This window comes from Ischnura elegans, assembly GCF_921293095.1.
Source record: "Ischnura elegans chromosome 13 unlocalized genomic scaffold, ioIscEleg1.1 SUPER_13_unloc_2, whole genome shotgun sequence".
In the NCBI taxonomy this organism is placed as follows: Eukaryota; Metazoa; Arthropoda; class Insecta; order Odonata; family Coenagrionidae; genus Ischnura; species Ischnura elegans.
The window spans coordinates 4,736,800-4,749,552 of record NW_025791658.1 but is presented as its reverse complement, the minus strand read 5'-3'; the positions used below and the strand labels follow the sequence as shown (position 1 = coordinate 4,749,552).

The window sequence follows — 12,753 nt, the reverse complement described above, 5'->3', positions numbered from 1 at the left end:
TCGCCCTCATCAAATATTTCGGGACGGGTAGTGCGGCGTAATGTTTGCGAAAAGTTCCCAAATTGGAGACTTAATGACACATTTTACATTTGGGGGGATTTTAGGGGGATACCGGGGGTTTATATGAGTGTACTCCTGGCGGTCACCATCCGTTCACATAAATTCCGTAGGTATTAGTCGTTGGGGTAAGAACCAGCGGTGGAATAGTCACGGAAAGTACACAAAAAGTAGACTTATATGAAAAATGTTATTTTTTGGGGGTGTATGTGGGTTTACCGGGGGTTTATAGGTTTGTACAGCCAGGGGTCATCAATCGTCTACATCAATTCCGTAGCGATGAGTGGTAAGGCTTGGAAATGCGGCGGAATACTGACGAAAAGTACCCGAAAAGGCTACATACATGCAAATTTTAATTTTTTAGGGGTTTTCAGGGGGTTTAAAAATGACAACATTATATGGTCACATTCATTTACTATCATATCTAAGAGAAGTTGCCCCTATGACATCCATATTTCGAGAGTAATACAATAAAAAGTAAATCTCTCCCCGGAAAAAATTAGTAGTGCCCGCCATTTCTATCTTTTCGCGGTTATATTAATTAAATCATTTATTAAATATTAATGCTTTCTAAAAGATAATGCATAGGTGTATCTAACTATTAAATTTCAAAGAAATCGGAGAGGTAAAAGTTGACAAATCCTGTGTTCATCTTTTGGAAATCGTAATTTTTGGTGATTTTCGGAATATTTTAATTTTTTTCCGAGTAACCAAGAACGACGAAAGAAAATTGTTACCTATATTTCGTAGAGGATGTAATGAACATATATAATAATCATTTTCGTTGCCCAAATCACAAAATAAGGCCGACGGCAGTGGAAAGTATGAAATATTTTCCGAGAAATCAATTTTTTGACGCCATTTTGAAAACGTTTAACTTGTAAATTAACTTAAAAAATTACATAAGTAGGAGGCAACATTTATTGGCTTTCATAATGTGCATCAAGGGTTCGTGTGACAGAAATGTATCGCCTGTATAACTATAAATAGTTAACGGACTCCCGGGAAAAAATGGGAAGTGTCCGCCATTTTTAATTTTTTGCTGGTTTATCGATGGCAATATTGTAAAAATGTTTAAATTTTCTAATACAAAATGAATATGTTTATGCATATACTAAGTCTAAACGATATCGGTCGTGTAAAACTGGACGAAATGTCGTGTTAATCTTTTGGAAATTGTACTTTTTGGCGATTTTCGGCATATTTTAATTTTTTCCTCGGCAGCCAATGGTGACAAAAAAAAATGCTGCCTAAGTTAAATGGAGAATCAAGTGAGCATATATAATAATCATTTTTGTTATCATACACTTGAAATTAAGTCGAGGGGAGCAGAAGGGATGAAATTATTTTCGAAAAACCAATTTTTGGGCGCCATTTTGGCTGCAATTTTCTTGAATTGAAACTAACATAATTACATATTTACGTGCCCACGTTTATCAGCTTTCAAAAAATGCATTAAACATCCATGTGGCACGAAATGTTCGCGCGCAGTAAAATAAAAACCGAAAAACGGTCCCCGGAAAAAGCCCGATTTCGGCCATTTTGTCGTCCTGGCGACGACACGTGGCGGAAACTTCCGGTTTTCGGATTTTTCCTCCGCATCATTTCGGATTCCCCGCACGCGTGCCAAATTTCAGCTCTCCAGCACTTCTGGAAGTGGTCGGGAATTTGTATCCATGAGTGAGTCAGTTACCTCAAGGGCTGTATATAGATAGGACTCGCCGCGCTGCGCGCGCTCGCTAGGGGGCTACGCCCCCTAGAACCCCCCCCGCGGCCGGCTGCGCCGGCCGCTCCCCCTAACGGCTTCGCCGTTCCCCGACTTCGTCGGGTGTCGCCATGTCCCCCGGTGTGAACAATATCGCGTCGTGCATAAATGGGTAAGTATTCTGAGGGAAAAGGTATCGACCACGTGAGTTTGAAGCCCGTACCTCGTTCCGCAGTGATCTAAAATTTCTTTTCGAAATTTTCTATCTGCGCGGGTTGCGTTCCCCTTGTCGATCGTTGAAATCGCCCGTGCGGCGAAGAAGCACCCTTTTCCTCCCCCGCCGATATACCACTGTGATAATAATATCCGGAAAGATTTCGGAGATGGAATTTGGTGCATTATACACGTACGTTGACAATAAGGACAATGGTTGGGATGCACGTGATATATCCCGTTGTCCGGTTTGCATCGTATGTTTTACCACTGCAAATAAGTACGTAGAAGAAATGTTCGCTCAAAGTTATCAGTCTTTCTCTCTTTCTATCGAGCGTACAGATGTTATCACCCACTGCATTTGCCAATCGAAAGCCAAATACGGTGAAGGAAGACATTGTTATCCACGAGCAATCGTTCATGGAGAGAACGCAAAGTCTGCCTTAAGTAATTTTATGCAGTGCTCACCTGCGAAATGAATACTGAATCGGAATTGGTTAGGCTTGCGTCGTAAAGACGTAGCACTAATAGTAAAGTCCGTTAAATGGCTTTCGATTGTTGCCACCCCCTCGCCACGTTGAGGCTGCAGTTAGGATTTGAGAGGGGCATGCACTACAACTACTACTAAGTATTAGCTAAATGTACACAGACTCTGAAATTTAAAGACGCGTACATCTTACTCGTAATGGAGAACGTAGAAATAAATACAAGGCGTCAGTGATCATGCAAATGAAGTGTAGGTAAATATACATTCACGTATGTGTGGCAGGAATAGCTGTGATCCTGTGATATGAATTCCAAGCATGCAGGGTTTATTGAAAAAATGCAGAAATAGAGGCAACATTATTCGTATTTCTTAACTTAATTTCAATAATGTATGTACGGTAGTAAGACGGCTCCAAGTTGATAAATTGATACGCGTGCAGATTGTGATTTACAAGGTTGTAAATGGTTAGAAGGCGGTGATATGGTGTGGGAAAGTTGAGTAGCATAACACTAAGAAATATGTAAATATAGGAATAACAAGGAGAACAAACATCACAAAACATATCATAGCAGTTCTTTTAAAATTAAATTAATATGTAATGCATAAATTATGGTACAAGAGGGGGAAAGAAACAACTGTATTACAGTGCAATGTTAATGGAACTGATATTGGTTAATTTTGTATATTTTCTCTTGTTCATGCGTACTACTTAATGCTATATTTTCCAAACTAAAAAGGTAACATGCATAGGTTAGATGATCATAGTTTTTATGAATTCTTATTTTATTTTATAATTTTTAGGAAAGTATTATAAGTGTGCACCTGTGACAATGACATTGTAACGCAGCGTGTATGTGAAGGTCCATAAAAAGTTAATTTTTTGGCCCATCTTCAATGAATTATTTCCGCGCAAACGTCCCTGGTGACCTTGTCCCTACTCGAATAATACGGAAACCCGCCTGTGGTAACGGCGCTTGGTCTCCGTGATGGTATATGCCGATGACGATGGAAGGCAGGCCAGGTTCGTTTGCCACCCTACTCCCCTGAAATCACAGAAATGACGGAGTATGAAGATAATTGTTTGCATCCTCGTAAATTAAATGTAATCCAGCGACGATCTTGGAATCGGTGACATCACTTCAATAGGTAGAGAGATTTTCTTCGTAGAAATGGACTGTGCGTGTGGTGGGAAAACCCTGGGTGGCCTTCTCCCTACTCCTCGATCCCGGAGACCGGCCTGTAGAAACGGCACTGGTCTCCCTACGATATATACCGATGGCGATGGAAGGCAGGCGAGGGTCGTCACACTCACACCACTCCACTTAAGTCTTAGGAGATAGTAGGCCCTCGTTTGCGTAATCGTTAGTGATATTTAATCCAGCGACGATATCGGATACGGTGACTTCCCATTAAGCAGGAGATTGTTTTTCTTCGCGGAAATGTACTCTCAATGCGGTGGAAACACCCAAGGTAGCCTTCTCCCTACTCTACAAATCCGGAGACCGGCCTGTAGACACGGCACCTAGTCTCCCTAATGATATATACCGCTGACGATGGAAGGCACGCTTGGGGTCATCGCAAAGAGATGTGTGAAAACAATGAACAATTCGTCATAGTAAAAGCTCTGTGAAAACGACGTTTTTGGCGTAAGGTATCCCATCGATGAGTTTCTTCGGCGGAACGAGTACGATTATGTCTTCCGGCCTTCTCACGCGGCTCAATAACACGTACAGTAGACCGTGAGTGAAACAGTCGGTTCTGAGGTCCACTCCGACGTACTCTATCGTCTGGCCCTGGCTCTTGTGTCCTGTCATGGAGTATGCTAACGCCAAGGGAAACTGTCGGCGGAGTACTTTAAGCGGAGAACCTTCTGTGAATGGGAATATGAAACTGATACGGGGTATGCCGATGAGGTGTGTCTTCCCGGGAATTCTGACCGTGACGAGTCGGCGTGTAATAGCGGTCACGATGACTTTGGTCCCATTCACCAGTCCGTCTGCAATATTCAAATTCCTGATTATTAGGCATACCGATCCGACCTTGAGGCGCAGAACGTGGTCCGGAATGCCTTTTCCGGATGCCTTGTTCAACAGTTGGATGTCCACGTCGAGTCCCTCGTCGTCTTCTTTGTAGACGCTGTCGGCGCTCCTCAGCTCATGCAGGCATCCTTCGTAAGATTCGAGAACCAACTCGTTTATTTCCTTGACGTTTACATTCAACGTGGAGAGAATCGCTCTCTTTGCGCAGAGCTCGGGTTGGCTCAGAACGCAGGGTGGAAAGACCTCGTCGATAAGTTGCCGCAGAGATGTCACAGCCCTTAGTCCTCGAAGGGGTATCAGCGTCTCTTGTAGCCGTCCCTCGCCGAAGGGGATGGAGTCGATGGTGCCGTTGCCAACCTGGAGGAGGAAGTCCGAGTAATCCTTGCAGTTACTCGTTCGTTGTGGCGTTGTCAAGGAAAATATCTTGAAGGTCCTCCACATCGGTGACGACCGCAGGGAAACACGCGCTACATCTGCGGGGGTGCGCGCTTTTTCCACGACGGGTGGGATTTGCCTAAAGTCTCCGGAACAGACGAATATCTTTCCTCCGAACGGCAAATCTTTACCCATAAGATCCCTAAGTGACCTATCTATAATTTGAAACAAAAAGTGATGAGCCATCGGTGCCTCGTCGAAGATAATGATTTTTGCTTCTCTCACGAGTTCAGCCCGCTGCGAACTGTTGCTCACGTTCCAATATCCGGTTCCGTCCCCTAAATCGAGGGGGAGGCGGAACATGCTGTGGGCCGTAGTCCCTCCTTCCATGTTGGACGCCGCGATCCCCGAGCTGGCAACTGCCAAAGCAACAAATCCTTGTCCGCGCGCGTACGCTAGAATGACGCTGATGAGTGCGGTTTTTCCATAGCCGCCCGGCCCGTCGAGGAACAATATTCTATCCCCTCTTTTTTCATCCTGGATGAGGGTTTTGACGTGGGAGAAAACACGTTTCTGGTCCTCGGAAAGCCTTGGCTCCCACTCCTCCACGAAAGACCTCAACTGTTCCCTGCCGTAACGAACCTGCTCTCTACTCAATTCGGTAGTTTCGTCGTCGACGTGCGGAAGCCCGTGATCGGTGAGACAAGAACCCTGACGCCTGAGGCTCCTATCGATAGCTAAAAGAGTTAATCGGTACGCTACCTCGGGGTTCTCGGGATGCCGGTCTAAATGATCCTCACTCAGGGCATCCTTAAATTTATCCCAAAGGATGGCCGCTGGTGCGCCTACATTGCAGAGAAGAACGAAGAATGACCGCAATGCATTTGCAAGCATGAACGCCGAGGCCTCTTTCATGGCATCGCTGAATTCCTCCTCGTCCTCGATCAAGCCTAAAGTACGCGCGACTTCCTGAAACGTGCGGCAATGACCTACCCCGCGGGACAAAAGGTCGGCGTAACCACGGCAAGGAGTGGTCATGAGAAGGATCCTTAAGTAATACTGTTCGCCTCGGTTAGGTGAAATCCAAAGCAACCTACAGACTTTTTCCCCGCGCTTGCGAGCGGTAACGTAATGCACGCCGTCGGGGTGCTCGAAATAGACCTCAGTACGCGGAGGACGGGAGTGGACTATGCACTTCTCGTAGAAACTCTGGTACGTCAAGTCGTCGAAAATGGGGTCTCGCGGACGGTCGAAGTAAATCATTAATTTGGAAGAGGCGGAAGACGCGATGTCTGTCAAATTACTCTCGCGAGGCCTGTATATGACTTGTTGTTTCCCTTCCAAGTGGACGGGAAGGCATTCCACGGTGGGCTCCAATTTAGAAATGGGGAACTCAAGCAGACGCCAGCAGGCGTCGCTGGCGCCGATCATGCGCTTTGTGGCATACTGCTCGACCTCGTTCTCTTGCAATCCTATCGGGGTCACGGTGACGTTTTGCAGTGAGCCACCCTTCATTAGGTATTTAAACAAATATTTAACTACGCGGCGAGTGGATGCAAGTTCTAAGTTTATGTGTGCCTCGTACTTCAACATCAGCGCGGCGTTGTACGGGACCACCCATCCGTCGTGCACTGTAATTTCCCTGCGTCGCGTGGTGATAATCCCCTGATTAGAATAACTGCGCCTATACTGAACGAAACCTCTTTCGTCCACGTGGGTTGTTTCGCAAGACGGTTTGGGATAAAATTTACCGCAACAACCTTTCGCGTCATCCCAACATGGGAAGTCGGTGCGGTAGTCGGTACCGCACGGGCCGTGGATCATGTGTTGCAAAACTAACTTTCTAAGTCGTCCACCGGCCTCGTCTTCGGATGGAATGTCTGCGCGAATTACCTCGTCAATTTCTGCCGCTTGTACTGGTTCCCCTCCGTGTACCTTGAAAACTATGTGCGCGTGAGGCAAACCCCGCATTTGCATTTCGATGACGTAGACGAAGTAGGCGGGGCGCCCAAGAAATGCTCCGCTACGCAAGTCTCTTATCAATTCCCCGAGCTTTATGCTAAATATCCTGCAGGCTGTGGAAGGATCACTACGCTTGCTTCCGTGGGGGCACGCCTTTCTATTTTCCTCCCAGTGAGCGCTATAGGTAAACGTGAGGAAGTAAGTCGGCGCTCCCAACCGCGATACTAGAGCCATGGCGTTCTCGTAGTGGACCTTCATGTACCGGGGTCCTCCGGTGAACGTGCTCGGAAGGTATACTTTCCCCGGACGCACGCCACCTTCTCCTTGAACCGTTTCGTCACCCTCGATATCTCGTCGAACCTGTCCTTGTTCCTGTCTTCCTACGTCTATGAGTTCGTCGAGAGGTGCGATCCGCGTGGCGGTTGCGGAGGAGGATCGAATCTGGGAATAGCGGATGAAACGTAGCCGCTCTTCTTCGTACCGGGCGAACATTTCCACTTGCCACGCCTGCGACAAACGCCCCAAGTGGGAAAATCGGCATTCTGACAGCAGTAGGCATCTTGCGTAGTTGAACTGCGTGAGTTTTCTTCCTTGGTTATCCTTCATTCCCACGTGCCAACCCAAATTACCGTGGGGGTAGAGCAACGGATATTGGAACGGCTCCATGAGAGGACTCAAGAGGTCTATTGAGGACGGTCTTCGGTCACTCCTCTTCCATATTGTCAATTTCCTAGGATCGTATGCTGCGTCCTCCGTGCTCATGGCGGCGTGCACCTCTATACCACTTTCTCTATCTCCAAGTCTCGGACCGTGAGTGGATCTGCTCGTCACTTCGAAAGTGAGATGCGCGTCGATTGATGGCTCCGCACTCAGGCGACGGAATTCCTCGATGAACGGATTCACACCTGTGATGTAACAGTCAATTTCTTCAATGACGCCCGTGCTTAGCGTTCTTCCTAGCGCTATGTTTCTTCGTTCTTCGCCGTCGTCTATGTAAAGGCGGCAGCGGTTCACGAACTGAGTGTTACCTCCTCTCGTGGTGAACCTTTGTCCTCGAGCTTCCAGAGCGTGCACATGGTGGTACATCCTACCTTCTATCTTAAAGAATGACAGCCCACTTGGGTGCCTGTACCCCCCACTGACCTCTAGCGCGCAGAAGGCGAAAAGGTCGTTGTACGCTCGCGATCTACCCAAGAATGCTCTATTGGAATAAAACGGTGCGTCTAGGGAAGGCAGCCGCTGCACATTAAACGATCCCTCCCCGCAGCACCACTTTCTACGTTCCTTCTCCTCGTCGAAAAGCCTAGCGCCACAGTGACAGCATCGATGCACGCCTTCTTCCCAAAGGGATACCCTCTTCAACTTGAAAGGCGCGACATCGTCCAGTGCCGCTCTATTCCAATAGGCCATGGGGCCATTGCTAACTATCTTTTTTCCGAGAGCAGCGGGAATGTGCCTCATGGTCTGTAAATCCGGATTACGCAACCTATACCTCACCGACGTCTGCCGCGATGCCTCCGGATCGATCTCCTGCAATCGACTGATAGCACTCGTTTTAACCCTCGGATGCGTAGTAGCGTACTTCCTTACGGCTTCCCTGTTAACCTCAGGGTGATCGGCGGCGTACCTTCTCACGGCTTCCCTATGCTCCTCCGGGTGCTCGGCGATGTACCTTCTCACGGCTTCCCTGTTAACCTCCGGGTGATCGGCGGCGTACCTCCTCACGGCTTCCCTATTCACTTCTGGATTGTCTTGGCTGTAGCGACGAACTGAGCCCAGGTTAACATCTGGTCTCTTTGTTGCATATTTTTTTTTGCGGCCGCTAACTGCTCGTCTCTCGTGGTATCCAGTACCTTCGGTCTTCCGCGTTTCACGTTCTTAGGACGACCCATACTTTTTCCGGTCATGGGAGGAGCAGTGAGTGGATTATCTAACCTAAATAATACGACAACAGGTTTCATGTGAAGCAGTTTGGGATCCTGAGTGATGCTGCTCCGTGAATGAATACCTGAAATTTCCGTAGTGCCGATCATCCTTTGGCTACATGCTGCAGAAGAAGAAACGTCCGCTGGGCGTGTGAAAATGAGCCGTGTAATGGTGTATTGGTTTTGATCAGGGCTGTAATTGTTAGATGAAAGAAGCATAGAGGCCAGAGATGCGTACGTGTGGCATTTAAACAAGCTGGCCTTACCGTCGCCACAGGTTCGGTAGTCGTAGTCCACAGCATGAGAGTCGAATAAGTAAATGTTGCCACTTCGGCGCCAAAAGCTAACTGAACGGAGACGACCGGTGAAAATGAAAGCAATGTCATTTTGGGTTTGCGATAGGAGGTTCTCAAGGACATGTGATAGTGACCTGACGTATTCCTCGACATCTGAGATAGTGAGCGGATATATGCCGTAGTGCACGTCTGAAACGGCGATGTGGACTACGTTTCCCATTACCTCTAACACATCAGGTAATTCCTCCGGGAAAAGGTAACGTTCTACGCCCCCCATTGAAAAATCTCGCAAAGTTCTATATATCCGGTTTCCGCAGAAAAGGAGTGAATTTATTACGTCCGTATTGAATTTTCCGTCGATGAAGCCCCAAACTGCCGCGCAGGAGGAGTTCACTACACATTGTGAACCTGCACTCCAACCGAAAAGGTCGTAGTTGCCCTGATGGAAAGACCCCGCAGCAACGCATGAGAACCCCCTAGAGCGCGTATGCATCGCGGAAGGAGAAAAAAGTATCAGAGGCAGATTGTGTTTATACTTACTTATTGGAAGAGACAGTGAGATGTAAGGAAATTCGAACACCTGGATAGGGAGTCCTCGGTATAGCCTGTAAATGATTATTGCAATATCACAGTGAAACAAATATTGAAGGACTGGATAGGAACTGAGTTCGTTAAAAGTATTACAAAAACCCGATCGGCGTTAGCTATTCACGTCAATAATTGAATTAGTACGAATAATGCAATGTATTCTAGTGGCCATAGCTGAAGTGGAAATAATAGCTGGAATAAACTTTAATACAAGAACTCAGAAAAGAAAGGGAAACGTTATGAAGTGCATGCATGAACTTCGTTTAAAATTTGAGATTTCTCATGATGAATGGAGGAATTCAATTCCAAGATTGAATATGTAGGTTCAATGAACAATTATCCACATAGCTGATTCACGTAAACAGATGAGGCACGGAGGGAAGGAGATTATTCCCTCTTCGGGTGGTTACGCCCCGGGCGCTCTGCAGTTACCGCGGTCGGTGAAGATGGACGGGGGAAGCGAGGGTCGTCGGTCACTCATTGTTTATCCATGCGTTTATGAAATTAATTTTTTTGTTAGTTTCTCGAAAAATGTAAATCGAAAATGGCATTGTTCGTCTTCAGATCAGCGATAACAATTTTTGAACGAAGTCCTGCGATCAATAATAACGTTTTTAGAAATTTCCACCCTTATGTCAACGTGAGTAACTTTGAGGCTTACTTGGGCTAATGTTGACGTTTTAACTTCGTTTAAAACTTAAAATTTCTCATGATGAATGGGGGAACGCAAATCCAAGATTGAAATTTAGGTTCAATGAACAATGACACACGTAGCTGTTCCACGTATGCAGAGAAGGTCCGGAGGGAAATATAGAGGATAAGAAGAAATACATGGAATTGGAAAAGCATGCACAAAGATATTTTTTTATAGGACATCCGTTACGAAATAATTATATTGATTAGATAAACATGGAAAAGGTTTGAATCCATGCGTTTATCAAATTAATTTTTTGTTAATTTCTCGAAAAATGTAAATCGAAAATGGCATTGTTCGTCTTCAGAGCAGCGATAACAATTTTTGAACGAAGTTCTGCAATCAATTATAACGTTTTTAGAAATTTCCGCCCTTATGTCAACGTGAATAATGTTGATGCTAACTTCTGCTAATATTGACGGTAGAACTTCGTTTAAAATTTGAGATTTCTCATGATGAATGGAGGAATTCAATTCCAAGATTAAAATTTAGGTTCAATGAACAATTATCCACATAGCTGTTTCACGTAAACAGTGGAGGCCCGGAGGGAAGGAAGTAATTCCCTCTTGTGGGGGTTACGCCCCGGGGGCTCTGCAGTTACCGCGGAAAAACTGGATGAAATAAGAATGAAGAAATGGTACGGGGGAAAACATTTCCACGAAGATGCAATTAAATGAAAGAAATTGGAAAATGAAAATGCAGAAATAGCGAAGTCATTTTAATGCTGAAATGAGGAACGAAAAGGTTATATATTAATTCGGAAACCCCGTCTCCCAACGAATCTGAAAGCAGTAAGCGTCCGCGGTCATTAATTATTTATGCATGCGTTTGCAAAAAATGTTCTTTCTCCTTTATCGAAAAAACTGTAAATCAGGAATGGTTTTGTTTGTCTTAGGAAGAGCGATTACAATTTTAAAACGAAGATCTGGGATCAATTATAATGTTTTGATCCATTTTCGCCCTGACGTAAACACGACATCGTAAGCTGTCTATGCATGTAACATGATGGTAAAGTAATTGTCTACGATTGATATAGAACGAGGACTGGATACAAAATGATGTTATTCTTTTGAGAGAATTATCGTAATTATGAATTGATTGTTTAAAAGCTCTGCAATGCTTTTCAGGAAATAGCAATATGGAAACAGAGATCCATACACGTTAAATAACATCGCTTAAAATATTCGGCCCCCTTCACTGCAATTAGTAAGCAGTCACTGCCATTTTTAGTAAAACTGACATTTATTGGCCTGATATGAGTTTTTAAAAATTTTGTAGTCGTCTATACGCAATTAGCAACCTATGAAAGTGTTAACATACAGCTTAGTTGATATTTAATAATTGTTACCACCTTTTCTTCATTTGGCGTAGCTGTGCTTTATTGTCTTAAAACTCTTCGTGCAAGTCTTCTTATCTTCCATTACATGTTATTTAGGCACGAGTTTGAGTATGCGTATTATATGCGTTGATAAGCATGTAACAATTTCGTAAAGTAATTGTAATTGAATAAGTAATATTATGTGTACATGTCGAATAATAAAAAACAATAAGTTGTCACGTTTTCCGTATGTACTATTATTTGGCAAAGTCTTGCAACAGATGGAGGGTGACACTTCGGCTCCACAAATATTGTCTCGGACATTTTATGGTATTCGGGTGTATTTAGCTATCCAATACTAGTCTTCATGGTCCAAAGTAAGGAGAACGGGAGAAAAGGTGGGTGAGTGTATTGTCAACCTTTTCAGTGTGAGGATTCCACCTCTACCGTGACGCACCTTTGAAAAACCCTATGTGTCGTCATATACATATCTGAGGAAACACGTAAATATGAATTAAATAATCTGATCAGCATAAATCCTTGCGTAAATAACAACAGCCCTAGGGTTCTCGGACGTCCGTCAATGGGTGAAGATGTATTCCTTTCCACGCATTCCAATTATGACGAAGAAAAATTAATTCCAGGTGCAAGTCCCATTTCTAATTATCGGCGGATTTCAACAGTTACTGTTCGATAATATGTTCTACTGCTGAGTTACTGTGAATGAGATTAATAACTCTACGCCGCTATGTCGTTGGTGATTAAACATTGTAATTGCATTAAGTAGGTTACATTGTATTGGGGAATGTGTTTGTCGGCAATGTGTTTCATGTTCAGGGCATATGTCGATGTGCAGGTGTACCCGCCTCAGAGAAAGCATCTCCCACCACCCCTCCTCTCCATTCAAAAACTTGGAAAACCCCAGTCCATGCCGGGTTAGGGATTTTGCAATGGCGGGCGGCCGCCTCGGCCCAACGGACACCCCTGCGCCGCGCCGCGCCGGCAAGGTCATTGAACACTCCATCGGCTCTTTGTTGACTGTGAGCCCTCGGAAAGGAAAACCCCTCGCTTGCGACGAAAAGTGGGTTACCGCC

At 45.2% G+C, this 12,753-nt stretch overlaps 1 protein-coding gene across 1 annotated transcript in view; it reads right to left on the bottom strand.

Annotated features, from left to right (window-relative positions):
- Window positions 1-3,361: 3,361 nt before the first annotated feature.
- Window positions 3,362-12,753, bottom strand: part of LOC124172756 — a 30,051-nt gene continuing 20,659 nt past the window's right edge. The window contains exons 2-3 of the mRNA XM_046552243.1: window positions 4,493-8,715; window positions 3,362-3,505 (exon numbers count right to left, since the gene is read on the bottom strand). Coding sequence (XP_046408199.1) covers window positions 3,362-3,505; window positions 4,493-8,715 — 4,367 coding nt within the window. The remainder of the gene's footprint in view (window positions 3,506-4,492; window positions 8,716-12,753) is intronic.